Raw genomic sequence first — 27,952 nt, 5'->3', positions numbered from 1 at the left:
TCCAGTGAGCATGAACAGACACACTTTTATTAATTACAGTACAGTAATTGGACCCTGACAGATATGATAAGAAATAAGATCATAGTCCGTGTTCCTGGGCAGTAGGGAGAGAATACATGAAGTGAATTATAGAAAACTCCATCAGCCAATTGATATTACCGGGATATAAGAACTGGCCGGTTCTCTGGAAACCCATACCCTCATAGAGGGTCATAGCACCTTGCTGCATGACAGAGGTCTCGAGGACAACATCGCTGTAGCCTTGGTCCCGTGCGAACTGGAGGACAGTTCTGACCAGCGCTTTCGCTATCCCCTGCCCTCGATGCTGTGAGGACACAGACAGGCGAAAGAGCTCCAGCTGTTTCCTCCCCAGTGGAGGATCCTTGACTGGCAGAGCAGCCACTGTGCCCACCACCTGCCCCCCAGACTCAGCCACCCAGAAGCAGGAGCCACGCGCATTCAGGTAGGACTTGGTGATGTCAGCCATGTCTGTGCGCAAACACATGGTCATATATTCCCTGAAGGGCTGTCTGGCAAGGAGCCGCACGAGCAGGAGCAGAAAGAAGACACAGAGTATGGCCAGCAGCCAGGAGCCAGACACCAGAACTACGGTCAGGGGCGCCCCAAATAGAAGCAGGAGGGTTCGGGGCAGTGTCAGCATGTGGCGGAAGGTGGTGGGGATGTGCTCCTGCATCCCCCTGCAGAACAAGTCCACGGCCTGTTTGTGGTCCCTCTCCTGGAACCGGCGGATGTGATAAGGAACCATGGGGAGACTTCTGGCTCTCAGAGCTCTGCAACCACAAGAGACAGCTACACCTTTCTTCACACCTTCCCTGGACCCTGCAGGAGAGGGAGGAAGCCGTGTGAGTTCCCTCCACCCAACCACCCTGCTGCCAGCCTCTCAGGAGCCATGGGAACTTTGCTCAAGGCTGTGTCTTCTAGTATCACTCAAGGAAAACAAACAAACAAACAAACAAATAAAACAGAGCACCACTAGGAAAAAGCATCGGGCCAGTGAGGCCTGATCGATTACTGGCCAGGTTCTTCCCTTTTCTGCCTACGTGACCTTGAACGTGTCACTTAAGGTCTCTGAGCCTGTGCGGCTTTATCATAGAGCAGATTGAAACAACAGCGGGCTTCTCGTGGCTCTGAGGATTTAATGCGGTGACCTGTATGAAGCAGGGTCATGATTTGTTCCCACCCCCTACTCCACTGCCACCTTACCCTCCTCATCCAGGAACTGGTTCTCTGTTGTTTTGATACCTTAAGATGGCACACTAGGAGGAGGATGTGGTGTCCCCAGTATTGGGTTCCTCTTCAGATTCTGTAGACAGCAGGATCTCACGTTCCCATGGGCACAGGTGAGTTTCAGACCCTCCCTCTCCCCGCCCCCCCAACCCCCAGTTGGGAAGATTTAATCTGACCAAAGGGCAAAAGGTCATCTCCAAACACCCCACCCTTGAATCCCCAAAAAGGTTGTCAGACCGCAGGCGCGCAGGAGACCTCTTGCCCAGCCTTGCCTCCCTGTGCTCTCACCTGGTGCCACAGAGCTGGGAGTGTTCAGGAGAGCTCCAGCCTCTAAATGACACCCCAAGATAATTTGCTACATCTTGCCTCGGCTCTGGGGAGCAGACTCAGCCTGGCGCCTCATTGGCTGCCTCCTGGATAATCATAAACCAGACGTCAAGACAGAGCCTTGGCCAGTTCACTTTGTGATACCGTAGGACCGACCTGGAAGAGACTCGAGCCCTGGGCCAGCCCTCACGGAAGGCCTGCCACCTCTCTTCCTGAATCCTCCCACTAAGCACACTTGGCCTTCCTGAGGTGCGCCGTGCTCCCCTATGCACATCTGCACACGTGCAACTCACTCAGCTCACCATTGGCTCACACACCCTGAATAAGGGTCTAGGCTCTCCAAATCAAAAGATCACCCTCACTTCCGGCCTTCGCCCTGCCCAAGCTTTATACCTGCACATTAAAAAAATGTATCCAGGCGGCCCCCACACTGCCCTTCTGTCTGTCCCTTCTCATCATCAGGCCCCGACTGAGCCATAGTTGGGAGGCACCTGCTGGGCTGCACACATTCTTTCATCAGTAGTGTGGCCATTCAGGATGCAGGTTCAGGCAGGCCTTAAGGAAGAGGCTGACAGAATACCAGAAGCTGTGCTTGTGACCTCCCGGAAGGCATTCAGTCTCAGCCACTGAGACACCAAAGATCCTCTCGCCCTAGGTTTATCTGGTTTATACATTCCGTTCACAGCCCATCACTGAGGGAAGCCAAGGCAGGGGTTAAAGAAGGGCAGGGTCCTGGAGCCAGGCCCTGAAGCAGAGGGCACGGACAAATGTTGCTTAGTGGCTTGACTTCCATGGCTTGCTCAGTCTCCTTATTTATTTATTTATTTATTTATTTATTTATTTATTTATTGGATTTTCAAGACAGAGTCTCTCTGTGTTAGCTTTGGCTGTCCTGGTCTCTCGCTTTGTAGATCAGGCTGGCCTCGAACTCACAGTGATCCTCCTGCCTCTGCCTCCCAAGTGCAGCTTCCTTATTTATACCTCTCAGGACCAACCAATCAAGGTGGCTAAAGGGGACCCTGCAGGTGTCCAGGCAGGGCAGCGAACCCGAGAAGAGACAAGAGTGAAAACTCAGTTCAGATTGACTTCATCGACCTGGATCAAACTCTGGTAGTCTGGTGCCAGGCAGTTCTTTGTCAGCATATTTAAAACACAGTTAAAAAAAAAAAAAAAAAGGAAAAAGTTTCCGGGTCACAATATTCCCATTGCAGCTTTACAATAAAGCTGAGGATGTGACTACTTAGGAACTCCTATACAAAGTACATGTGGCCACAAAGGTGGGTCCCATAGCTAGCGGGTCTAGAATCTAGTGTGGTATCTGATTGAGATGGCACACAGGTCAGCAGGCCAGCAAGGACGTGTGGCAATCTCCCCAGGGATGGGCTGTGTTAACTGATAGTGAGGGGAGAGTCTGGGACAAACACTCTGGGACATCTGGGTGAGGTAGGTCTGCTGCTACAGACACTGGGTTACCCACAGTGTCCACTCCCAGCCTCCTGGGTGTGAAAATGGGCATTTCATCTTCTCCACCGAGGAGAGGCCCTGTGTGTTTAATCCTCCTGATTTCCCCAGTGATCTGTGGGCAAAAAGACTTTTGTGCCCCCCAATAGGTAGCTGTCGTAGTCAGTGTTCTCTTGCTGTGAAGGGACACCATGACCATGGCAACTCTTGTAAAAAGAAAGCATTTAATTGGGGCTGGCTTATAGTTTCGGAGATTTAGTGCATTATTCTCATGGCAGGTAGCATGGTGGCATGGTGACACGGTGCGTGGTGGCATGGTGCGTGGTGGCGTGGTGGCATGGTACATGGTGGCGTGGTGGCGTGGTGGCGTGGTGGCATGGTGGCATGGTGCATGGTGGCATGGTGCGTGGTGGCATGGTGGCATGGTGCATGGTGACATGGTGCGTGGTGGCATGGTGGCATGGTGCATGGTGACATGGTGCATGGTGGCATGGTGGCGTGGTGGCGTGGTGGCATGGTGGCATGGTGGCGTGGTGGCGTGGTGGCATGATGGCATGGTGGCGTGGTGGCGTGGTGGCATGGTGGCATGGTGGCATGGTACATGGTGGCATGGTGGCATGGTGCGTGGTGGCACGGTGTGTGATGGCATGGTGCGTGGTGGCGTGGTGGCATGGTGGCATGGTACATGGTGGCGTGGTGGCATGGTGCGTGGTGGCATGGTGGCATGGTGGCATGGTACATGGTGGCGTGGTGGCATGGTGGCGTGGTGGCATGGTACATGGTGGCATGGTGGCATGGTGGCATGGTACATGGTGGCGTGGTGGCATGGTGCGTGGTGGCATGGTGGCGTGGTGGCATGGTGCGTGGTGGCGTGGTGGCATGGTGGCATGGTACATGGTGGCGTGGTGGCATGGTGGCATGGTGCATGGTGGCATGGTGGCGTGGTGGCGTGGTGGCGTGGTGGCATGGTGGCGTGGTGGCGTGGTGGCGTGGTGGCGTGGTGGCGTGGTGGCGTGGTGGCGTGGTGGCATGGTGCGTGGTGGCATGGTGGCGTGGTGGCATGGTGCGTGGTGGCGTGGTGGCGTGGTGGCATGGTGGCGTGGTGGCATGGTGGCGTGGTGGCATGGTGGCGTGGTGGCGTGGTGGCATGGTGGCATGGTACATGGTGGCGTGGTGGCATGGTGGCATGGTGCATGGTGGCATGGTGGCGTGGTGGCGTGGTGGCGTGGTGGCATGGTGGCGTGGTGGCGTGGTGGCATGGTGGCATGGTGGCGTGGTGGCATGCAGATACACATAGTAGCTGGCAGTTCTACATCTGGATCTAAAAGCAGCAGGGAAAAGAGACACTAGGCCTGGCTTGAGCAGTTGAAACCCTCTCCCAGTGACACACTTCCTCCAACAAGGCTACACCCAGGCGACAAAGCCACACCTCCTAACCCTTTCACATGTGTCGCTCCCTAAGCATTCAGATATATGAGCCTATGGGGCCCATTGTCCACACCACATAGTGGCACCATCCACAATTGGGCGCTCCTTCCTGCACCAAGCATCCGTCAAGAGAATGCCCCACAAACTTATCTGCCGGCCATCATTTTCCAAATTGATTTTCCCTTCTTGCAGATGACTCTAGCTTTTGACAGCACACCTTCGGCATCTACCTCTCTGGAGGAAGAGCTCACCCACTGCCCTGATGTGGTGCCCATGGTCGCCTGCAGCTGAAGTCCTGCTGCGTGGGCAGCTGGAGGCCCTGTGTTGAATGGCTGATTTCCTTCCTGACGTACTCAATGCTTGAGCATTGGTTGATAACTAGGGACATGTGTGCCTTGGCTGGCAACAACTCCCCAAAGAACCCAAGGTGACAGGCAACAGTGAAAAGATACAGTGACAGAGCGGTAGGGGTGGAAAAATGTCTGCCTCTGAGTATGCTGTGTGCATTTCTCACCTTTGTGAGAAAGCCTTGACAGTAGAAAGGTTTTTTCATCCTCAAGTCCAAGGCCCTTTCAGCAGCCGTGTACGGCCAACAGAAAGGAGCAACGGAGTCTGAAAAGGATCTTTTAATCTCCTTGCTTAATTGTCTTGGGGCCTCACTGCCTCCTTCTGCTAACTTAGGCCTAGTCCTGGAAGCTTCTAGCCTCCATACAATCTAACCTAGGCTTAGAATGTTTTCAGCCTCTGAGATTTACTGCTTAATAAGCTTGCCCTTTCTTGTTCTTACTGAGCTCTTGACTGGCTGGTTCAACTCAGCTGTCCTGGTTCAAATTCCTCTCCCAGATGACTTATTTACTCTGGCTTCTCTCTCGGCCCAGAATTGCTCTGCTTGGCCTCAAACTAACTCCAGCAATCTGCTCTAATTTTCTGGCTCGTTCTGTCTTCGCCTGAGTTCTCTCTCTGCAACCCATCTCTCTGTTACTGTCCTGGTAAAACTACCTCCTCTCTCTGTAAAGCTGCCTCTTAAGTAGCTTCCCTTTCCTCTCTCTTCTCGTGAGAGTTGGGTGTATCCTATTCCATCAAATCTCTGATTTGTCACCTTTTCTGCCACTCAATTAGACATCACTTTCAAACATAGGTGCTTCCTTCTACAAACTAACTTTACCTTCATTTAGGATTCAAGGCGTGTGCCACCACACCTGGACCTCAGCTTTTCTTTACCTGATACTTGTTTTATACCAGGCTGGCCTCGAACTCAGGGCCTTTGCCTCTGCCTCCTGGCTTGAAGGTGTGTTTGTATTCCAGCCTGGTCACACAGACCTAGATCATCTTTGAATGCCATCTCTTGCCAGCTGGGTCACACAGACCTAGAAGGGCTTTGAACGACCATGTTCTGAATTGACGTTCCTCTACAGGGGCCAGCCTGGAACTTGTCAGGCCAGAGAGCTCACCCAAGCAGTGATCGTGAAGGGCGTGAACGCGACCTGGAGTTTGGCAGCTGAAGCTAGGCACTCCCAGCTCAATGAGAGTGAGAAAATCCAAGCAATGCAGAGAACCTCCCCAAATGAAGAGAGCAAATGGCTTATGGGGAAAGGACTGTAGACTATAGAGGATTAAATGAATGTTAGCACTGGTCTTTTGAGGAAACAACTGACAAAATCTGTGAGGTCTGTCTTAGTCAGGGCCACTGTTGTGTGAAGAGACACCATGGTGTCTTAAGGCAGCTTACAGAGTGAAAGCCCTGAATTGGAGGCTTACAGTTTAGGGTTAGTACATGCTCATCATGGTGGGAAGAAGACAGATAGGTTGCTGGAGCTGAGAGCCTGATTCCTGACCAGAAGGCAGAGGCAGAGAGACAGGCTGGGCTAGGCACCACCAGCCTTTGAAACCCACTCTCAGTGACACAGTTCCTTGAACAAAGCCACACCTCCCAATCCGTCTTAAACAGTTTCACCCCTGGTAACTAAGAATGCAAATATATGAGCCTATTGGGGCCAATCTCTTTCATACTTGCCTCAGAATCTTTCCTTACCATTGTTAGACATTGCTAATTTATCTTTAGTGTCTCTTTAACCATGCAATCACTACCCCCAAGTGGCGCTTTCTTGAAAGGGCCAGCAGTGAACCTTGTACCTCTGTAAAAATTGTTACTACGTATATATAGTACTAATATTTGAGTATATTAAGAATTTGTGAAAGTATCTGGAAGAATAGGAAAATCATCATGGAGAGAATATGAATGAAAGCACCTGCATGGGTAGAAAAAGAAACTCTCAGGAGTCATAAGTTTGCTATTCTTCCAGAGGACAGAAGCCTATATCTTGGGTAGCCCACGACAGCTAGTAATTCCAGCTCCAATGGGGTGCATGCCCACATACATGTATAAAGACACACAAACACACACACACACACACACACACACACACACACACACACACACACACAATTTTTAAACTCTTTACAAAACAGATGAGTGAAGGTCAGTGCGGAATTGCAGAGGGCAGCATGTGTGCCATGGGAAACCCTGCGAGCAGCCAATGGCTGAGGCAAAGGAGGGCTTTAAGGACCACAGGGAGCATCACAGAGATCAAAAATGGTACTCAAGGACCACCAGTCACCATGGCACCACTCCCATCTTAAACTGACAGTCACAGGGTAGGTGGCCGGGCAGAGGTCTTCACTGTGTAGGCTGTGGTGGCCTTTGTGAAAGGGCGGGTCTAGCAAGATTGTTGGTATTTCTTGCTTGAGGGCACACAACCTTGACATATTTCCCTTATAACCAACTGGATTTCTTTGATGACTTAGTCGTCGGATAGGAATTGATTTAAGTGTTTTCTGGTTGATTCCGACAACATGCACAGAATGACTGGGGCCTCCCAGCTCGGCCAGCAGGGGAAGCACATTCCTAACACTGGCCTTGGGACCTGGCTTCTGTGCCTGATCTCTCAGTTCAGCCCTGAGCTCGGGAGCTTCCGGTCAAACTCCCAGGAAAACCTAGGACTCAAATGTTGGACCTGGACATAAACCTCCCTAAAAGAAACTGGCTGATGAGGCTTCTCTGCCTCTGGGTGGGGGAGACACTCTTCCTGGTCCGAGGATGCAAGGACAAAGCGTGGGTGTGGAAAGAAGCAGTGCACCCCCAAAAAACACCTCTAGAGGGTTTGATATTTCCAAGCCTAGCAGAGAGAGAGAGAGTGAAGTAGACTTTATGCTGAGGCTCAGCCTCTTCTGAAGGCCAAAGTTCATGGTTATGGTAAAGTGGGGCTAGCCCAACTTCAGCCAGATTTCACATGTCTGGTGAAGTTGTTGATTCTTCCCCTGTGCCAAATTTCTGGGTTAGTTTCCTACATACTGAAATTTCCAGATGTCTCAGATTAAAACATTGAGTTCTTTCTATCTTTTAGGCATCTGACACACCCTTATGTCCCTTCACCCCTTCAGAATTGTGGAGCCATTAAGAAGGCTCAGTGTTGATTGGGCAACAAAGGAGACATTTGTTCTTGGCCAAGAGTCAAAGTAGGATAAATTCTCTCTCCACTGTCGATCTGGAGATGAGAACTGTACAGTAAGAGTGGATAGGCTGGAGAGATGGCTCAGTGGTTAAGAACACCACCTGCTCTTCCAAAGGTCCTGAGTTCAATTCCCAGCAACCACATGGTGGCTCACAACCATCTATAATGTGATCAGATGCCCTCTTCTGGTGTGCATGCGTACATAAATAAACAAACCTTAAAAAATAAAAACAAACACAGTTCTGAAGCTATAGACATTGGACAAAGAAGCCTAGGGACATTGATGTCAAAAGCACAGTAAGTAAAAAAGAAGCAGACATCTGTTTTTTGTTTTGTTTTGTTTTGTTCTGTTCTGTTTTTGTTTTTTAAGGTAGAGAGAACATTTATCCCTTCCCCCTTTTCTCAGGACAGTGTTATTTTTTAAAATTTAATTTAATTTTGTTTTTGTTTTTGGAGAGAGGATTTCTCTGTGTAGCCTTGGCTGTCCTAGACTCACTTTGTAGACTAGGCTGGCCTTGAACTCACAGCGATCTACCTGCCTCTGCCTCCCGAGTGCTGGGATTAAAGGCATGTGCCACAATGCCCGGCTCTTAATTAAATTTTTAAAAAGTATATAAAACTGGATTTTGTTATGACACCTCAGTGCTAAGATTTACTTCATATCACCCTTTTCTGCTGCTCGCAGAGCATTAAAAGCTTCCTTTTCTCCTCGGAGATATGCATTAATCTTAGCATCTGACAAGCCCCCTTCCAGCCGTACACCTGTGCTGTCTTATCAAGGATCTGGGACTCCAGTCTCAAACAGTTGTCTAGAAGATGGTTCCCCCCACCTAGAAGTCTAAGTGCTCCCTGCTCCTTCCTGTGCCTGCACCAGAGGAGACTGGCAGCACACACAAGGGGATGCCTCAGAGGACCACCTTGCTTTGGGGTGGAGGTAGAGTGAGACCCTGTGGACTGAACTGATGGAGGGGAAGGCTTTGCAGGTGATTGTGGCATTGTCTAAGAGCCTGGGGTCTCCCCTGGGACCTGATGAAGAGGATCATGGGAGAAGAATATGTCATTTTCATCTGGGTACAAGATGGAGGAGACGGGATAGAGAATTCCAGAAGCTCGGGCCATTGGTCATGAAGCCTCTCACATGCCTCAAAAAGTGGGATCGCATGGGACACCTCTCTTCACATAGACTTAAAAAAAAAAAAAAAAAAAGCTCAGTCAAGACCGATTCATAAACAAGGCAGGATGAAGACCAATGGCAGGATCAAGTTGTTTGGAACACCACACGCAGTCACCTTACCGAGGAGCGTGCAGGTCCTGTCCGGACAGCCCGAGGGCCTTTGAGTTCCTTCTCCATCTGCCTCCCTGGGCAAGAGTCCCCAGGGCCACATGGGGACATCCACAGGGAACAAAGGTCTGAGATCAGCAAAGGCTCTGGTGTAGGTGGCCATCTATACCTGAAGACCCTAGGCCAGGCTGGATAACATTTGGCTCTAAACACTGGTACCTTTTCCTCACATCGTCCCCAATGGGCCCTGCCGTCTGCTTAGCTCTGCTGAGTACTGGATAACAGTACCTCTTCTTCTTGCCTTAGTGTTTATTTAAACGGGAGTTAAAATCAACCCCTGGGGTAATTATCATCCTTCAGCCATCCCTACACTGTGCAATTCTCAATGTGGCTGCAGGTGGGAACCAAAGCTCCCTGGAACACATGGGATAGCCCCACTATAGAGGGTAGAAAAGACCTGCACACAGGTCACTCGCCTGGGATTTGCCTGTGTGTGTGTGTGTGTGTGTGTGTGTGTGTGTGTGTGTGTGTGTAGGGTATACTCATATGCATGGAGATGCATATGCACATACCACATGTGTATCTGTGTGTAGGCCTGGGATGGATGTCAGGAGTCACTCCTTAATCAGTTCCGACTTTAATTTTGAGATAGGATCTCTCAATGAGCATCAAACTCATTGACTCTGCCAGACTGTCTTCCACCCTCTCTTCCCCGACCTCCATGGCTGGCACCTTCTCCTAGACCTGGATACTGCCTTCCAATCCCTAAGAACACTGAGCACACAGGTTTGGGCCCTATTATGACATTATATTTTTGAGCTCTCATTGTGATTTTAGCCTACTCTTGATGAAATGTACACAACATAAACTTAGTCCTTTACACTGAAGCGTTGCAGCTTTTGGCTAGCTGACAATGGTTTGGTAGCTAGCGTTTCTCAAATGCTATGCATTCCCAGCACAGATCCCAACCTGTGCTCTGACTGTGGCTCCCTGGCTCCTGGCTCCATAAACCCAGGCTACCCGCAAGCTCTTGGCATGGTCTACTCTAGATTCCAGGTTTTGCCCCTGCGCTCCTGGCATAATTCCTACTTACCATGTGGACTTTGGCAAGTCTGTAGTACCCCTGGACTTCCTCCTGTTCCGAACTCACCATGTGACCCAACAATGGAGTCTCCCCATGCACACACCTGCAGAGGTCCCCCAAAGCCCAGGCCTCTCCTCTGCACCATCCTGGGAGATCTGTGTTAGCTCTGCGTACCGGATGAGGCCGACTTGGCCTCAGAAAACAAGCAGCCAGGAACACAATCTAAGAGGCTGACTCCTGCTCTCCCTGGAGTTCCTCCACAGAATGTCATGGACACCTGCCCCATGTTCCTGAGCACGGGACTTTGCAGAACAAATGCACCCAGGTTGGTGCCTGCTTTGGGATAGAAGACATTCATGCATTCATGTTCACTTTTGAGTTGCACAGTCTCCCTCCGCCCCCACCCCTGCACCCCCGCACCCCCGCACCAGACAACACAGCAGGTGGAGTGGGGCGTGCACTTTAGAACCACAGAATTAAATCTCAGTGGCCACCAGGCTGCCCACAAGCCATTGTTTCAACTCATTCTTCTCTGTCCCTCAGTCAAAAATGTATTTGCAGCCAGGTGGTAGTGACAGCATGCCTTTAGACCCAGCACTCAGGAGGCAGAGGCAAATTCTGAGTTTGAGGTCAGCCTGGTCTGCAGAGTTAATTCCAGGACAGGCAGCAGTATAGGGAGAAACCCTGTCTCAAAAAACCCCAAATATGCAGTTACAGATTTACAAGGGTGTAGGGGACAGAGACACATGGAGATCATGGCACCCACGGGAACAATGGGTCGTCGTCTGCGGCAGAATGTGCTGGCCTAGAGTCACCGGCTGGGCCTGCAGCGGGAGATCTGTGATTGCAGCGAGGAGGTGTGGGGCTGACCTCACAGGATCCATTAGTAGCTAGCTCCTCTAGAGAGAAAGTTAAAAGAACTCAGAAGAAAGCCACATGTTCCTTACCAAGACTGTGCAAGGAGCAAACAACTTCTGGGGTAGAAATATAATCCCCCCCCTTTTTTGGTTTTTAGAGACAAAGTTTCACTGTGCAGCCTTGGCTGTCTTGGATTTGCTTTGTAGACCAGACTGGCCTCGAACTCACAGTGATCCACCTGCCTTTGCCTCCCAAGTGCTGGCATTAAAGGCGTGCGCCACCACCACCTGGCAAAAATCTTTTTAATTATTTTCTGTGTGTGACTGTTCTGCGTGCATTTATAACACAGGTGCCTGTAGAGGCCAGAAGAGGACCTTGGAATCCCAGTTAGAGATGGCTGTGAACCTCCATGTGGCTGCTGGGAATTGAAGCCAGGCTCTCTGGAAGAGTAACCAGTGCTCTAACCACTGAACCACCTCTCCAGACCAGAAATAGAATTTATTGGCAAGACTATTCGTATGGTATGAGGGAATCCTCATGGTGCTTCTGTCAGTCATGTGTTGTCATTCATGCTAAGATGTGCTTTTCTGGTGTGGTGGCTGCTGAGCTATCTACGCTCCTGAAATTATCCTCAGCCCCCTAAACGGAGCACATATGGGACAGGCACACACGCTGCCCACCTCTTCCTGGAAAGTCAATGGTAGCGGCGACTACAAGGCAGTTTATCACGATCATGCTATTAAAAGTCCGGTTCACTGGGCAGACGGAGCTGTGTTTACCAGAAAGTTAATAAAGTTAAGAAGCCTCTGGTCTGGTTCGACTCTAACGGGTAGAGCCTTGAGTAACTGCTGAGCCCCATTGTGGGATAGGAAGTTCATAAGTGGAGGTGCAGATGGCTCTGACTGGCTGAATTAGCCTGCAGATGATGTTCTTAAAGTGCCAAACCAATCGACACGGCGCGGGAGAAAGAAAACCAGGCCAACCAACTCTGTCTTGGTCCTTTGAAGACCAATGTGACAGGGCTTGTGTTGAGATGAACTTCTAAAGAGTCCCTGCCTGGAGTGTCTGCTCAAAAGGAGTGACAACAGCGGGATGCTCGTGATCCCAAGCCACCTGCTGCCGTGGAGAGAAACACCAGCTGCTCCTGGAGATGGCGGCCAAGGCTGCTGGTAGGTAAGGACTTGCACAGGGCAACCGGAGGCCCCGTGTAAAAGTGCGGCTTTGTTGTGCCCTTGCTGACAGTAGACTGTGTGGGCCCTGGGGCATGCTGGGGCAGTGGGCGTGGGCTCATGGGAACCCCCAAACACCCAGGGCAATAGAAGAAATGAATGGGTCTAGAAATAGAGCTGTAGATGCGGGAAGGACTCAGTTTGCCACCCCAGGAGGCGAGAACTCTCCCGGATTGTGAGGCTTTCTTCCTTTTCAAGAAAGCACACCGGGTGTGGAGATGGCTCGTGCACCTCACGGCCCCTTTAACAGGCAGATGTAGCTGGGGGTGGGGGGGGAACAGAGGCAGCTTGGATCCTGTCAGAGCTGGGGGACTGATGAAGCACGGGGTGTGGCAGCACGGCTTCACGTGTTCCTCTCTGCTCAGCTTCCTCTCTGCTCTGCTCAGCTTCAGCCATACATTGCAGGCTTGGTGGGGGTAAAGACCTCACTGTGGCAGCACCCTATGATAAGGAGGCCACAGGCCACATGGAAAAGGATTGTGGATGGTAGAGGGTTAAACAATAAACGACGTGCTGGACCTCATCCACGTCATCGTACCCAACATTGCTCCTCTGAGGAAACACTGGGTAAAAAAACAATGGGATTGAAAGTCATGCCCTATTAGAACTTGCTGACATTTTTTTTCCTCCTACCCCAGTAACTACTAAACCCTTCAGCAAATGAAACCTGTTTGCCCTCTGTGAAAGGTTTCATTATATAACACGAACATGAGACTGTCTCACAGATCTGTAACAGCATCTAGAAAAAACTGTAAAAACAGAAGCTCAAGAATTTTAATCTTAAGTCTGGGGGGATGGCTCAGAGGTTAAGAGCACTGCCTGCTCTTCTAGAGGTCCTGAGTTCAATTCCCAGCAACCACATGGTGGCTCACAACCATCTATAATGAGATCTGGTGCTCTTTTCTGCTATGCAGGTGATACATGCAGGCAGAACATTGTATACATAACAAATAAATAAAACTTTAAAAAAAATAATCTGAATCTGAGCATATTGTACCATGTCTAGTATGCCGGACCCGGAGGCAGAGGACCACTGCAAGTTTGACCCAGCCTTGTTCACACAGTGAGTTCTAGGCTAGCCTTTTAATTTTTTTTTTATTTTCGAGATAGGGTTTCTCTATGTAGCCCTAGCTGTCCTGGACTCACTTTGTAGACCAGGCTGGCCTTGAATTCACAGAGATCCACCTGGCTCCGCCTCCCGAGTGCTGGGATTAAAGGCGTGTGCCACAACGCCTGGCTCTCTAGGCTAGCCTAAACTACAAAGTGAGATCCTTCCTTTAAAACGCAATAATTTGAATAAACCTGACTGCCAGAAGTCATAAGGCTGTTGGATCTAAACATCATTGTGAGGTGTGGTTTGCTTCCTGGGGGTGCCAGGGAAGCACCTTTGACGGACTGGAACTTTCTGGCTAGTCTGGAGGCCTGCCACAGAGGACAAACTCATGGCTGCTGCTGCAAGGTTTCAAAACCTATGCAGATAGCACTTGTCTTCCAGAAAAGGGGAGAGGGGAGCGCTACTGATACTGTTTCGTTAAGTGAATGTCAAGTCGCCTTCTACACTATTGTGTTTCTCCCACATACTGCTGCTGTGAACCTTGACAGTAGACATTTCTTTGTCCAGTGGACAGCGGCTACGATGGAGATTTATAGCTGGTTAAAACTGAGGGAAATGACTATTTTATGTGGTGGCCTTTAATGTCAGAGCTTATATGATCTCACCCACGGCCCAGGAAATGCAGCAGGATAACTGTAAGAGCTGGAGGGAAGGGGCTGAGCGCTGCGTAGACTGAACCATCTCCTGGTGGAAGCTGAGCGTGAAGACTCTCAAGGGCCATGCCTAATGTCACATGAGCAGTTCCCAACAGACCCCTTCTCCGTGTAGTGGCCTGCAACTTGTGTAGGAACCCCTCCAGCAGAGCAACTTGTGCGAGTCAGGACCTTGTTGGTGCGGGCTTTCGGTTACGCAGCTGCCCAAGTACCCATGATGCTTCAGGAAAGGCCAGTACACACACTGGCTTATGGGATAGCACGGAAGGGATCATTTCTCTCATCTGCCGTGTTGCAATGTCTGGCTGCTACTTCATGTCCCCACAGGCCCTGGCCCTGACGGAACCTGTATCAATGAGGAACTGGGGTGGCAGGTGTTGTTTTCCCCATCATGTCACTGTGAAAGGTTCTCAACGTCTCGCTGGCCTTCTCTATAATTGCCATTTGGTGCCCACTATCCAGAGCCCACGTGTACCCTAAATGTTTTACAGCATGTTCATGCTATTGCGTACGTATTTCAAAGGACAGGGACCATTAGACCATGCCTGGTGCCCATGGGGAAGGAGCACCAGATCCCCTTGAACTGGAGTTAATTGTTGTAAGCCACTATGTAGGTAGTGGAAATTGAAACCAGACCCCCTGTAAGTACAGTCAGTGCCATTAGGCACTGACCCATCTCTCCAGGCCCTGTCTCTGTCTCTGGAGCTGTGTCTGGAAGCTGACCTTGCTGCATGAGGAGATCAGGAGCGACTTGGAGAGGGCAAATGCTATACTTCCCTGATGCTGGGCTGTCTCAAGGGGCCTACAGCTGAGGCTAAAGCTGATGCAGACATCAAGAGTCAGAAAGTCACTTGGTTGGTCAGTGGCCTGAATGAAACGGACAGGGAGCAGGTATGGATGGCCAAGTTGTCGGACAAGCACTGGGAGGCAGGCCTGAAGAAGGGGACGGCCTGCAGGAGGGGACTGATGGCTTGTTGCAAGGCAGTGAAAGGCAAAGTACGCTATGTGGGAGGCCCAGAGTATGGTCCATAGTCCCACGTGATGAATGACTTGGCCTTGGAACCACTCCATGGCTTGGCAAAGGGACTTCCAGGAGATTAGTGGGCCTGTGACAAGGCCAGCTGGCAGGATGACAGTCACCCATCAAATCCCTCAGAGGAGATATCTGTGACCAGAATGAAAGGACAGGATCAACAGTAGCTCTGGTGCTTCCTGCATGTCACAAGTGATTGCCTGACGAGAAACCTGGTCAACTGGCCAGCAGGACCCTCTGGGCTGGGGAAAGGCTACGGGAGACTCCATACACCCAACAGCACTGCAGCAGGAGAGGAAACGGCAAGCAGTTGTGGCAGACATCAGTATGGAGTCACATCTCACTCACCAATGTATTGGAGACTCGTAGGATGGAATGGAATAATCAGGTCTGGGGCACCCATACTTTTTTTTGAGGCTCCCATCCTTGGGATGCAGGATGGGTCCAGCCTTAGTTGCAAGAAGTAACAGAGGTGAAATTACTCTCTAATTCCACATCCTCTTTCTGGACCCACAAAAAGCACTCTACACATGCCCCTCCCCCTCCCCGCCCCCAGAGACTTACACTGACCCATAGACTGAGTCTAGCCAGTGCCAGCAGGGACCACACATGCTGGTCAAGCCATAAAACTGACCCCACTGTATCAGCAGCCACTGCTCCCCCCTCTGCCAGAAACTGTTTTAAAGGCAGCAAAAGCCCCTCCCCCCCCATTGCCCTTGTTCCTTTATGTGCCACCAGACAGGAATACAACGCAAACAACAAAGGCTATATTGTGATTTGCCCCACTACCATATCAGGGTTATTTGCTCCCATGGTGAACAGTGACCTGGAGGCCGCCGGGTATACAGAGGAAGAAGATCACAGCTCATGTTCCTGAGCAGAAGGGAGCGGGTATATGAAATGAATTAGAGAAACATCCACAAGCCACATGAGGAAGTTCATGAAGGACTCGCCTGTCTTCTGGAAGCCCATGCTGTAGTAGAGCATCACAGCACTTCTCTGCAAGAGGCCAGTCTCAAGGACAACGTCAGTGTAGCCCTGGTCCCGTGCGAACTGGAGGACAGTTCTGACCAGCGCTTTAGCTATCCCCTTTCCTCGATGCTGTGAGGACACAGACAGGCGAAAGAGCTGCAGCTGCTTTCTCCCTAGTGGGGGATCCTTGACTGGTTGAGCAGCCACTGTCCCCACCACCTGCCCCCCAGACTCAGCCACCCAGAAACCTGCGCCCTGAACACTCAGGTAGGACTTGGTGATGTCAGCCATGTCTGTGTGCAAACATTTGGACACATAATTCTTCCAGGGCTGTCCGGCAAGGAAGCGCAAGAACGGGAGAAGGAAGAAGATGCATGCAACAGCCAGTAGCCAGGAGCCAGACACCAGGGCTACGGCTATGGGCAGCCCAAATAAGAGCAGCAGGGTTCGGGGCAGTGTCAGCAAGTGGCGGAAGGCGGCGGGGATGTGCTCCTGCATGCCGATGGAGAACACGTCCACAACCTGTTTGTAGTCCCTCTCCTGGAACAGGCGGATGTGAAAAAAAGCCATGGGAAAACTCTCTCTCAAATCTCAGCATCCACAAGAGACATCCAGATCTGCTTTAGACCGCTTCCTTGTAGCCCTATAGGAGACAGAGGAAGACAAATGAGTCTCCCAAATCTCCACTCACCAGCCACGGTCACCCTGGAGGGAGCCGAACCCCAGCACTGGCAGAAAGAGCTGGTTTTCGGAACATCACACCCTGGACTCCTCCCCTGCCAAGTCACATGAACCCAGGCACACCAACTCCTCTGAGGATGTGTGCGCTCATCTACAGAGCAGGATAACGTCACACCTGGTTTCTGGGGGGTAACCTGAGGGACTTGGTACAGCCCAGGCATGTACAGTCTCTTCTTACCCAGTTACAGGCTCTCCGATCTGTAGTACATTGAGATGGTACCCACGGAAGGAAGATGCGATGTCCCCAGTTGTGTTTCCTCTTCGGGATTTATAAATTTCAGAATCGTAGGCTCCCAATGGCAAAGTTTCGGGAAATACTCTTGCCGGGGTTAGAAAGATTTAATTCACTAAAAAGCGAGGCCCAAGCACATTACCCTTGAACAGCCTTGAACAGCCAGGAGGGCTGTGGGACTCTACACCCACAGAAACGCCAGCCTTGTCTCTCTGTCCTTTTTAGCTGCTACTATAGCTGCATGTCCAGGATGGCCTCGGCCACCAATGACCCTCCAGGGCCTGCCTCGCCTCTAAGGAACAGGCTTGGGATGGCGCCTCATTGGCTGCCTCCTGGATAATCATAAACCACAGGATTGGCATGGAGAAGCAAGCTCTGGGATGGTTCTTACTCCCCAGTGTGAGTCGCCCTGGGGCTCACCTGGCTAGAGGTCTCATTGGCTAGCACCTGGATATTTGGTAATCATAAACCCCGGGGTGAAAGAGCAGGGTTGTGACAAGGCAGGGAGCCAAAGTCCAGCTAACGTTGTGATTCCCCACAGAATTAACCTGGAAGGGACGTCTGAGATGGCTGACCGGTCATCGTCCTTGTGGGAGGCTTGCTACTCATCTCCTTGTCCCTTCCAGCCTCCAGCCTTTGTGCAGTGGACACTCAGCCCTCTCTGATGGTCTCTGCGTGCACTTGCTAGGAGGAAACTAGAAACCGAGCCACTCATTTTGACCTCACCTGTCACAAGCAAGAATCCAGGTCTATCATCGGCTCAGGAACAAGAGCTTCGTTACTGAGCGTCTCCTTCCTAGCTGTGCCTGCTCCTTGGCAATGGATCCAGGTGGTACCCACTGACCTCCTGCACCCTTTCTCACCAACAGGCCCTCACTCACCCACCCATCTCTTTAGGCCCTGCAGATTATAGACCTGGACAAAGGATATCTGCATAAACTCTAAGAGTTACTCAGTGTTGGAGCATCACACACCGTCCCCTCCCCTGCCGGCACACAGCACAGCTTAAAATATGGACTGTGTAGAGATGATGTACAGGTTAATGATTTCAAATACTTGATGTGAGAGTTTAAAAAAAAAAAAGTGCCACCAACTGGGGACCATTTTAGTTCAAGCCATCACATAATTTGATGAATTTTTTTTTAGCTTCTTCATTTATTTTTTTTATTTTTTATTTTTCTGTATATGAGTGCTCTATCTACATGTATACCTGCAGGCCAGAAGAGGGGATTATAGGGTTTAGATGGTTGTGAGCCACCATGTGGTTGCTGGGAATTGAACTCGGGACCTTCGGAAGAGCAGACGGTGCTCTTAGCCGCTGAGCCATCTCTCCAGCCCCAATTTGATGAATTTTTGTTTTCTGTTTTGCCTTAAAGAACATTAAAACTCATTAGGGAAAACCAAACGTGGAAATGCAGGTCACACAGAAGGGCAGTAGTTTATGGGTTTTCCCTGACTCTGTGCCTCTATATGCAGTGTTCGCTGGGGTTTTCTCAAAGCCCAGGGGGTCTGCCTCCCCAGGCGACTTGAAGGCAGGTTGGACTGGAATTCCCTGCTGCTCTCAGTGCAGGATGAGCTTCCTTCCACCAACTGAGACAATCAAAACTGAAGCTTCCTAGTTCCCCTCTGCCTGAGCATCCCCGCCCCCCACCCTCAGCCCCCCACCCTCATCCTGGTCAGGCTCAAGTTCCCTTGTATTTCCTGAGGCTAGGAGGCGTGCAGTTGCCATTAAGGGCCAGTTCCCCTGTCATATTAAAAAGGCTGAGTCCCAAGGACACCAGGTTGATGAAGATTCGAGCCACTGTGATCCCAGGTAGCTGGTTCTCTAAAGATATTGATGGCCCCTGGCAGCAGCACTCCTGGTGGCTCATGGGTAAAGAAGTTACCATGGCAGGAGTGTCCATGCTCCTGGGTGGGTGGAGCTCATCAGGAGGGCAAGAACGGAAGCAGTCTCATGAGGAAGGGGAGCGCCCCGAGACCAGCCATCATATAAATATATATATTTTGGTTTTTCGAGACAGGGTTTCTGTGTAGCCTTGGCTGTCCTAGACCTGCTTCGTAGACCAGGCTAGCCTCGAACTCACAGAGATCGGCCTGTCTCTGCCTCCCGAGGGATTAAAGGCGTGCGCCACCACACCCGGCATTCTGTCATCATAATTCAAGGTGGTTGTTTTCTCACCTGAGACAGTGTGTAGAGCACTATCAGTCCAATAACGTAAGCACCTCAGTAGAGACAAAGGACCACAGGGAACCCAAGAAAACTTATGTGGAGATGCAGATGTAAGGCAGCCATGAGCTAAATATACAGGTACTCCAAAAGAAGAAGGAAAAAAATGCCATGCACCCAAGGATCCGAGCACACAGGGACAAAGGAGCTTTGTGCATGTAGGAGGGAGGGGGTGGCTCATGGCCACGCTCTGGCTACCATCAGGGTGTCCAAAAGTCCTGAGAGTTCCTACAGTGGGGAAAGAAACTGTATAAAAGTAGCTTTGGGGCCCCGGAGAGACTGCTGAGTGGCTCTTCTTGCCTTCATGGGCACTTCATGCACGTGGTGTGCAGACATACACACAGGCAAAGCACACATGTGTATAAAAAATATTTTTTTTTAAAGTAAGTTTGCAAGGATGATGTCTCCAGCGTTTGAGTGTCAAGAGTCCTGCCCCCTACCTCTCCCGTTCAGCTGATTATGGGCTGGACAGTGAACAGGACTGGAACTTTATCTTGACCGCCACAGTTACCTTCCTGGGAGGAGGTTATGATGTTTCGCCAGGGCCTGGAGCTAGAGGCAGCTGAGACCTCTGTCCCTCATTCCAGCCTGCACCAAATATTGCACATATGAGGCCTAGCGCCCTGCCCTCAGGCCCCTTCCTCACTCTTTACCTCGTGACCACCCCGTTCCAAGTTCCAACTGACAGCAGCGTCTGCAGTAAGAGGCGGTGGGAGGCACTAACCTAGGGCTGCCTTCCCTCTTATCCACAGAAGCAGACTCACAAGCCGAGGCTTGTTCTCCAAATACAAGCCTCGTTCAGTGGGAATCTCAGCACATTGCAACAGTGTGTGTGTCTGTATGTGCGCTGCTGACCACGGGGCCCATTTCCCAGGGGCTGGTGCAGGTAAAGGAGGCGGGTTACATAACACTCTTACATAACCTCTGCTGGCAACAAAGACAGAAATGGAGCTGGATCAAGGAGCAGCAGCCAGAACAGCAGCATTGGCACCGGAAACCGGGCAGAGGCTGGACAAGACTGTGCTGACCTTTTGGCAAGACATGGCTCTAGCTGGCTCTTTGCTGAGTATTACTAGCTTTGGGGCACCTGTCCTTGTGATCTCTCTTGCGTAAGCAATCAGCTTTCTTTGCTGAGTCATTCACCAGCTGAGGAACTGACTGAAGCGAGTCTGGGTGGACAGCAACAACCTGCACAACTTCCCTGTGCTTTGTTCGTGCTGAGAGCGGCCTGACCGCCCACTCTGCTGCATGCTGAAGTTCCAGGCTGTCATGGACCCTGCCTACCTCTAGCCGGATTCCACTCCTCTAGCGAAGTTGCTATGCCAAATTTTGAGGCTCACTTTCTATATAAGATTTTTTTATTAATTTATTCATATTACATCTCAATTGTTAGCCCATCCCTTGTATCCTCCCATTCCTCCCTCCCTCCCGCTTCCCCCCTACTCTCCTCCCCTATGTCTGTGACTGAGGGAGACCTCCTCCCCCTGTATATGCTCATAGGGTATCAAGTCTCTTCTTGGTGACCTGTTATCCTTCCTCTGAGTGCCACCAGGCCTCCCCATCAAGGGGACGTGGTGAGAAATGAGGCCCCAGAGTTTGTATGAAAGTCAGACCTCACTCACCACTCAACAGTGGAGAATGTCCTGTCCATCGGCTAGGTCTGGGTAGGGGTTCGAGGTTTACTGCCTATATTTTCCTTGGCTGGTGCCATAGTTTGAGCAGGAAGGACCCCAGGACCCAGATCCACCCATCATAACATTCTTCTTGCAGGTTTCCCGGACCCTCTGGATCCTTCTATTTCCCCATTCTCCCATGCTTCTCCCACCTAAAGTCCCAATAGGAAGACAAATGGATTGAACTAGAAATTATCATGAGTGAGTTCACCCAGAAGCAGAAAGAGACAAATGGTATATACTCACTTATATCGAGACACTAGCCCAAGGGGTATGTCCCATGAAAGACTTTACTTACCAGGAAAGTGGGTCAGAGGGGAGGACGTCCTATATAAGATCTTTAAGATCTGTGATAATAAAAGGGCTGAGCCCATTTGACCCTCCCCCCCCCAACTCCCCCACTCTCCCACAAATAGGTCTTTCTTTCCTCTTGGGATTGTGGAACAGAAAAGGATGAGTGTCTCAACTGAGCAGCAAAGGACCCTTCTGAGAAATGCTGTCTGGATTTCCTGATTTATAGGCTGAAGACAGGCCCGAAATTATCAATGCCTCAGGCTCCATATGGCCATCTGTTAGGGCTCAGACCCTAACCCCAACCTCTAGTGAATGTCTTCAGCTCTCGGTCCCCTTTCCTATTTGTACAGTTAGGGGTCAAAGTAGCACTGGGTATGGACCCTGTCCCCCAATTCCCAAGAGCAGTACATACAGGTTTGGTCTCTTTGATTGTGTGTGTGTATGTGTGTGTGTGTGTGTGTGTGTGTGTGTGTGATTTTAGACTCTTCTAAATGCTGTCCTTATTTCTTGATGAAATTTATACAACATAAACTTAGTCCTGTACACTGTGAAAGCGTTGCAGCTTTTGGCCCGCTGACAATGGGTTGGTAGCCAGCATTTCTCAAATGCTGCGCATTCCCAGAACAGATTCCAACCTGTGTTCTGACTGCGACTCTCTGGTTCCTGCCTCCATAAACTCAGGCTACTAGCAAGCTTTCAGTGTGGCCCAGGTTTTGCCTCAGCGGCCCTGGCAGGTTTTTCCTCAGCGCTCCTGGCACAGTCCCTGTTTGCCACCTGGACTTCGGCAGTCTGAGGTCCCACTGAACTTCCAGATGCTCTTAACTCACCATGTGACCCAACAACACAGTCTCCCCATGCACACTGGGGTGTAGGCAGCTGCACAGCATAGGCCCTCTCTCTCCACCCTTTAGGAAGAGTTGAGCTAACCATACTGGACCAAAATTTGGTCCCAGATTTTTATTTATTTATTTATTTATTTATTTATTTATTTATTTATTTATTTTTTGAGTTTTGGTTTTTGGTTTTTGGAGACCTGGTCTCTCAGGAACTCTGTTTGTAGACCAGGCTGGCCTCGGACTCAGAGATCCATCTGCCTCTGTCTCCTGAATGCTGGGATTAAAGGCGTGCCCCCCTACGCCCGGCTTGTCCCAGATCTTTTTAAAGACGCTCAACCCCATACAACATCCTAGAAACTTATGTTTCCAGAAACTCTCAAATCATATTACTTGCCTTGGGGACTGATGATTCCTTGTATCCACTTCTGTGTTGCACAGGTCTCAGGCAATACGGCAGATGGTGTGGGTAACAACGCTTTCAGGAACACGGGGCCCCGTCTCGGTGACTGTCACGGTACCTGGGTTCAAGCCCTGGCAATCCTCCTCGGCCCTTGATGAGTCTTTACGCAGAGTTCCTGCACGGTGGAGGCAGCGTGCACACTTGCCCCACTCTTAGAGACTGGAGAGCTGTCTCCTGGGCCCCTGGGAGCTTCCCAGAGAACTTCACTGAGGGTGAAGAGGAAGTCACTTTGTTCAACCAGCTCCCAAAAACCTGCGAAGCTGTGGCTGCCACCCTTAGACTCAAAGCTCAAAAGCTTAAAGGCACGGACACCGCCGAAGTTGTAGCTCCTTCCTGTGAGCCTCCACTAGGTCTCCTGCTGCTGGGTCGTCTCCAGAACTTCCTTTCCAGGGCGAGGGAGGAGTCGGCTGCAGTAAGAAGCACTGAGCTCTTGGGGGCGCTCTTTCCAAAGAAGCCGACCGGCCCTTCCTGCTGCTCCTGCGGTGGGATGCCTGCCCTTTTGTGGTTAATGCTACCTCTAATGCTACCTTTATTTCCAGACCAGGAATAAGCTTTAAGACTGAAATAGCTAAGTTACAAGGAAAGATCAAGCCTGGTCCTGCAGGCCAGTAGTGATTTCCATCATCACAGCTTCCTACAGAGAAGCAAGGATTGGTGTTGTGCTAGCATTATCATTGTGACATTATCAATGGAAAACACCAGGAGGTAGCTTAGAATTGTAGACCAGCCTGTCAGTGGACTTGTGGAAAGAAGGCTGCTAGGGAAATGTGACACAGATGATGGAGTTGAGCCTAAAGGTAAAGGCCAGCTTTCAGGGGAGTGTGGCATTACAGTTTTGGAGACTATTGCAAAGGCAACATAAACAGCAAAAGGGTGTTGCTGTCACCAACTGATGCTCTCTTTCCAAGGGCCCCTTTAAAGAGCCCCAGAGTGAAACTGTAGACAGAAGCAGAGGACGGAAAGCGCCTGGCCGACTGTGTTGTAGCCCCGTTCTTATCCACACCCAAACCCATAGCAATCCTCTCAACTCTGTTCTGAAGACTGCCTAAGAATAAATGCAGGGACTAGGAGACGGCTCAGTGGGCAGAAGCTAGGCAAGCAAGCTGGCTGACTAAAATGCAGCACTCAGGGGGCAGAGACCAGCTGGCTAGCCAGAACAGCCAAGCGGGTAGGCTCTGAGCAAGCTCAGTAAGGGACTCTGCCTCAATAAAAAAAAAAAGGGGGAAAGAGGCCAAGGAATACATGTGATAGCCTCAGTCTCCATGTGTGTGCACACATAGGTGCACACACACCTGCCTACATATACGCCTATTCACATATATGTAAATATGCACACACACACACAGCACTCCATGGGGAAAATGTCAAATTAGCCATTTTATTTTGTGCAGCAGTGGAATTTTCTGTCATTAGTAGTGTGTTCAAGTCCCCGTAACCCATAGACAGGTGTTAGTAAAGAAACAAAAGCCGGGCCAAATGTGCATTTCACTTTGGCTGTGGGTGCTGTCCTGATGTTGTCCTCTGCCAGATGTGGAACGAAAGGGCTTTGGATTTTCCTCTTTTGTTTTGGTGGAAACAGGTGCAGGGGCTCTCATCTGGACAGAAACCACTCCACGGTTTCCTTGGCTGGAGGGTTTTTGTTTTGTTTTGTTTGTTTGTTTGTTTTTTCGAGGCAGGGTCTCTCTGTCCTGGACTCGCTTTGTAGACCAGGCTGGCCTTGAACTCACAGCGACCTGAGGACAAAGGAAAATGCAGAAGCAACAGCAGTGGTCCTGATAGTTAAATGTCTTCCTGACATGGGCTTTTCTCCTCCATCCCTCTCTGAAGCCCATCTCTCGGCACGGGGCTTCGTTTACTTCTCTCCGTCACTCATAGTATAAGTTTTGTAATTTACATATATGTGTGTGTGTGTGTATGATGGTGGGAGGGGCTATGTGTAGATTTTGAGGGAGGAAACGGGGTGGGAAGGATCATATTTCATTGTACACCTGTTTGAAATTCTCAAGAATAAGAATTATAATTAAAAAATAAGAGACAGAGCCGGACGTGGTAGCGCACGCCTGTAATCCCAGCACTCGGGAGGCAGAGGCAGGCGGATCGCTGTGAGTTCGAGGCCAGCCTGGTTTACAAAGCGAGTCTAGGACAGCCAAGGCTACACAGAGAGACCCTGTCTTGGAAAAAATGCAAAATCGGGGGGCTGCCGAGATGGCTCAAGGGTTAAGAACGCTTGCTGGTTTTGCAGAGGACCTAGGTTTGGTTCTAAGCACCCACATGGCTGCTTACAACCATGTGTAACTCCAGTTACAGGGCATCTGCTGCCCTCTGTAACCTGCACAGACACTAGACATGCTTGTGGTCCACATATATGTGTTCAGACAAAGTACTTATACACATAAAAATTTTAAATTTATGCCCATGTTTCCAGGTGTGTTGACATTTGGTCTCAAGAACACTTTTAATGCTTTCTTTACTTTTAAGATTTAGAAATAGTTGGCCTATTTACCTTGGTGTTGGTGGTGTGTGCATACCTTTAGTCCCAGCACTCAGAAGGCAGAGGCAAGTGAATCTTTGAGTTCGAGGCCAGAATAAGTTCCTAGACAGGTAGGGCTACATTGAGAAACCCTGTTTTGAAAAAAAAAAAAGTAGAAATACTTTATGTTAAAGTCCTATCTTTACAACCTCCTTTGAAAAACAGCTGGGATTTATAAAAAAGGACCAGGAAAGTCTTCTCCTAGGAAGCTGAGTCTCTCTCTTTCTCCCCTGTCTTTCCAGTTGGGTTCCTCAGCCTCCTTTAGGACAGAGATTATTGTGCTTGGCTTCCAGCACAGCGAGAGGAACCCTTCGCTGAAACAATTGTGAATAGCATAGTTCATTCCGAGCAGAGGCCGAGCTTAGGACAGCAGCTTCCTTTGAAAAGGTTTCTGTGGTGTGACACTTACATTAATGACCTTTTGGCTCACAAAAACAACCCACAGGGGCTTCAGGGCAGAGAGACCCCTGCGGGTTCTTTCACCTCACTGAGCTTTATCATTGTTTACTACTCAAAAGTAGCATTGCCAAATAATCTCTAATTTTCCAACAACATGCCCCCCCTGAAAAAAAACCCCAAAGAATCATGAAATGCTGACAGGGTTTCAGGATAAGTTTCTGTAATTAGATTAGCTTTGATGTTGTGGTTTCACTTAGTCCAAATGTGACAGCAACGCTCTCTCTCTCTCTCTCTCTCTCTCTCTCTCTCTCTCTCTCTTTCAGCCCTCTTTAATCCTTCCTCAGTTCAAAGTCTTAAGATTAGAGAGCTAAGCATTGGACTTTCTGGCTAGCTGGCATCTTTGCTATTTGCTTAATTACTATAACTGGCATCGTGCACAGGAAGGGTGAGGCTGCCTTCTGTTAAATATGCACTTGGTAAATATCAAAAAATGAAGTGGGAGTGAATTGTTTCAAGATTTCACTTGTTGGGCCAGGCGTACTGGTGCGCGCCTTTAAGCCCGGCACTCGGGAGGCAGAGGCAGGTGGATCGCTGTGAGTTCGAGGCCAGCCTGGTCTACAAAGGGAGTCCAGGACCACCAAGGCTACACAGAGAAACCCTGTCTCGGAAAAAAAAAAGACAAACCATACATACAGATAGTACACAAACATACACACATACAGGTGGAACATTAGATATATACAGGTGGTACTTTTTTTTTTTTAAAGATTTATTTATTTGTTTATACAGTGTTCTGCATGCATGTTAGCTAGCACACCAGTAGAGGGGCACCAGATCTCAGTATAGGTGGTTGTGAGCCACCATGTGGTTGCTGGGAATTGAACTCAGTACCTTTGGAAGAGCAGACAATGCTCTTGACCACTGAGCCATCTCTCCAGCCCTAGGTGGTACTTTCAAGTGGGGACCATAAAGTGCTAAAGCACTTGGTGCTAAAGCAAGCAAGAGAAAGAAGAGGAGCGGAGAGTATGAGAGACTCTGGAAGGCTTTCAAGCCCACGGACACCCCACTAAAGGAGTGCCGCCACCAGGAAGATGCTGGTGATTCCCTGCTGAGCCTGTTGCTAAGGAGGAAGATATCAGCGGCTCTCCCGAAGGAGTGCTCAGGCTCACCTGCAGGTGAGGACCATGTTGAATTTCAGGTTTGTTGTTCCCTTGCTGAAGTGCAGAATGTGTGGGCATGGGTGGAGCCAGGCGTGCCTTGGCTCTTGGGAGGCCCTAATAGCACCCAAGGCAACAGACGCAGTGCTGTACAGGTGAAAAAGATCCACCTGCCCTAGCAGTGGCTCACTACCCCTGTCCTTGAGAGTACGCTGTCTATCCTCCCTTGTGTGAAGGTACGCTGAGGATAAAAACTGTTCATCTAGCCCAAGGCCCTTTCAGCAGCAAGGTGTGACCACACACACAGCTTAGAGCCTGTGAGGCCCAGGGAGCTTCTCATGCATCGGGCATGGCCAGCATGAACGTGACCTTGTTTCTTCTAGACCCTGCGACTGGCAAGTAGTTCAAGCTAGGCAAGGCAGGTTCAGCGGGCGTGAGGTTGTCTCAGGGCAGCAACGTAAACTGAGGAGGCCAAATGGCTCATGGAGAATGAGTGTGGACTATGGGGGCTCCCTATGGCGAAGCCTGCTTCTACGTCACTGTGCTCAACACTGCTCTTTGGGATTTTTTGGTGATGTATTAAGTCATACTGTCATCTTTTGTTTTTTGTTTTTTTTTTTTTTTGAAACAGGGTTTCTCTGTGTAGCCTTGGCTGTCCTGGACTCACTTTGTAGACCAGGTTGGTCTCGAACTCACAGCGATCCACCTGCCTCTGCCTCCCGAGTGCTGGGATTAAAGGCATGTGCTACCATGCCTGGGGCATCTTTTTTAGTATCCCTAGAGAAGCCAAATTCCGGCACCAGATGGAGCTTGCTAAGAAGGGACAACTGCAAGCCTTCCGGGATCTGGCTGACCCACTGTAAAAGATTTAATTTTATAATTATGCACTTGAGTATATTACAGATTTGTAAAAGCACCTGGAATAATGCTAAACACAACAGCTAAACAAAACAAAACAAAACTTTAAACAATCTCTCCTATTCTCCCTCTCCAAAACAAAACAAATATCAGAACTAAACTGGACAAGCCCCCCTACACACACACACACACACACACACACACACACACACACACACACACACAATCATGAAAGCTGTTTGGGTGAGGGGGATGTGGGAGGAGCTGGAGGAGAGGATAACTAAAATATATGGCATGAAAACAATTTTTAAATGAAAAAAGAGAAAGAAATAGATCAAGGTGCC

At 50.0% G+C, this 27,952-nt stretch overlaps 3 protein-coding genes and 1 long non-coding RNA gene across 6 annotated transcripts in view; 1 reads left to right on the top strand and 3 right to left on the bottom strand.

The window, feature by feature from the left end:
- Nucleotides 1–22,738, bottom strand: part of LOC311588496 (N-acetyltransferase family 8 member 7-like) — a 28,225-nt gene extending 5,487 nt beyond the window's left edge. Inside the window, exon 1 of the mRNA XM_084766183.1 lies at nucleotides 22,599–22,738. The gene's annotated coding sequence lies outside the window, so the exon portion shown is untranslated. The remainder of the gene's footprint in view (nucleotides 1–22,598) is intronic.
- LOC311588498 (putative N-acetyltransferase CML1) lies at nucleotides 6–22,738 on the bottom strand. The gene is made up of 2 exons (XM_084766187.1): nucleotides 22,599–22,738; nucleotides 6–840 (listed from the first exon to the last, which is right to left on the bottom strand). The coding sequence occupies exon 2, from the start codon at nucleotides 764–766 to the stop codon at nucleotides 80–82; it is 687 nt and encodes a 228-aa protein (XP_084622313.1). The 5' UTR covers nucleotides 767–840; nucleotides 22,599–22,738; the 3' UTR covers nucleotides 6–79.
- Nucleotides 777–13,712, top strand: LOC311588503. Of its 2 annotated transcripts, none has more exons than XR_014776223.1 (2): nucleotides 777–863; nucleotides 4,657–13,712. It is a non-coding gene; the product is annotated as an uncharacterized lncRNA (long non-coding RNA). The 2 variants fall into 2 exon arrangements; XR_014776224.1 differs by lacking the exon at nucleotides 777–863 and adding an exon at nucleotides 1,281–1,361.
- LOC311588499 (N-acetyltransferase 8) lies at nucleotides 15,975–22,738 on the bottom strand. Of its 2 annotated transcripts, none has more exons than XM_084766189.1 (2): nucleotides 22,599–22,738; nucleotides 15,975–16,844 (listed from the first exon to the last, which is right to left on the bottom strand). In XM_084766189.1, the coding sequence occupies exon 2, from the start codon at nucleotides 16,769–16,771 to the stop codon at nucleotides 16,088–16,090; it is 684 nt and encodes a 227-aa protein (XP_084622315.1). In that variant the 5' UTR covers nucleotides 16,772–16,844; nucleotides 22,599–22,738; the 3' UTR covers nucleotides 15,975–16,087. The 2 variants fall into 2 exon arrangements, with proteins under 2 accessions (XP_084622315.1, XP_084622314.1); XM_084766188.1 differs by lacking the exon at nucleotides 22,599–22,738 and adding an exon at nucleotides 17,121–17,453.
- Nucleotides 22,739–27,952: the final 5,214 nt, after the last annotated feature.

Source organism: Acomys minous, assembly GCF_964271855.1.
Source record: "Acomys minous genome assembly, chromosome: 17".
Taxonomy (NCBI): domain Eukaryota; kingdom Metazoa; phylum Chordata; class Mammalia; order Rodentia; family Muridae; genus Acomys; species Acomys minous.
The sequence above is the reverse complement of the archived record's forward strand: the minus strand, read 5'-3'. Positions and strand labels throughout refer to the sequence as shown.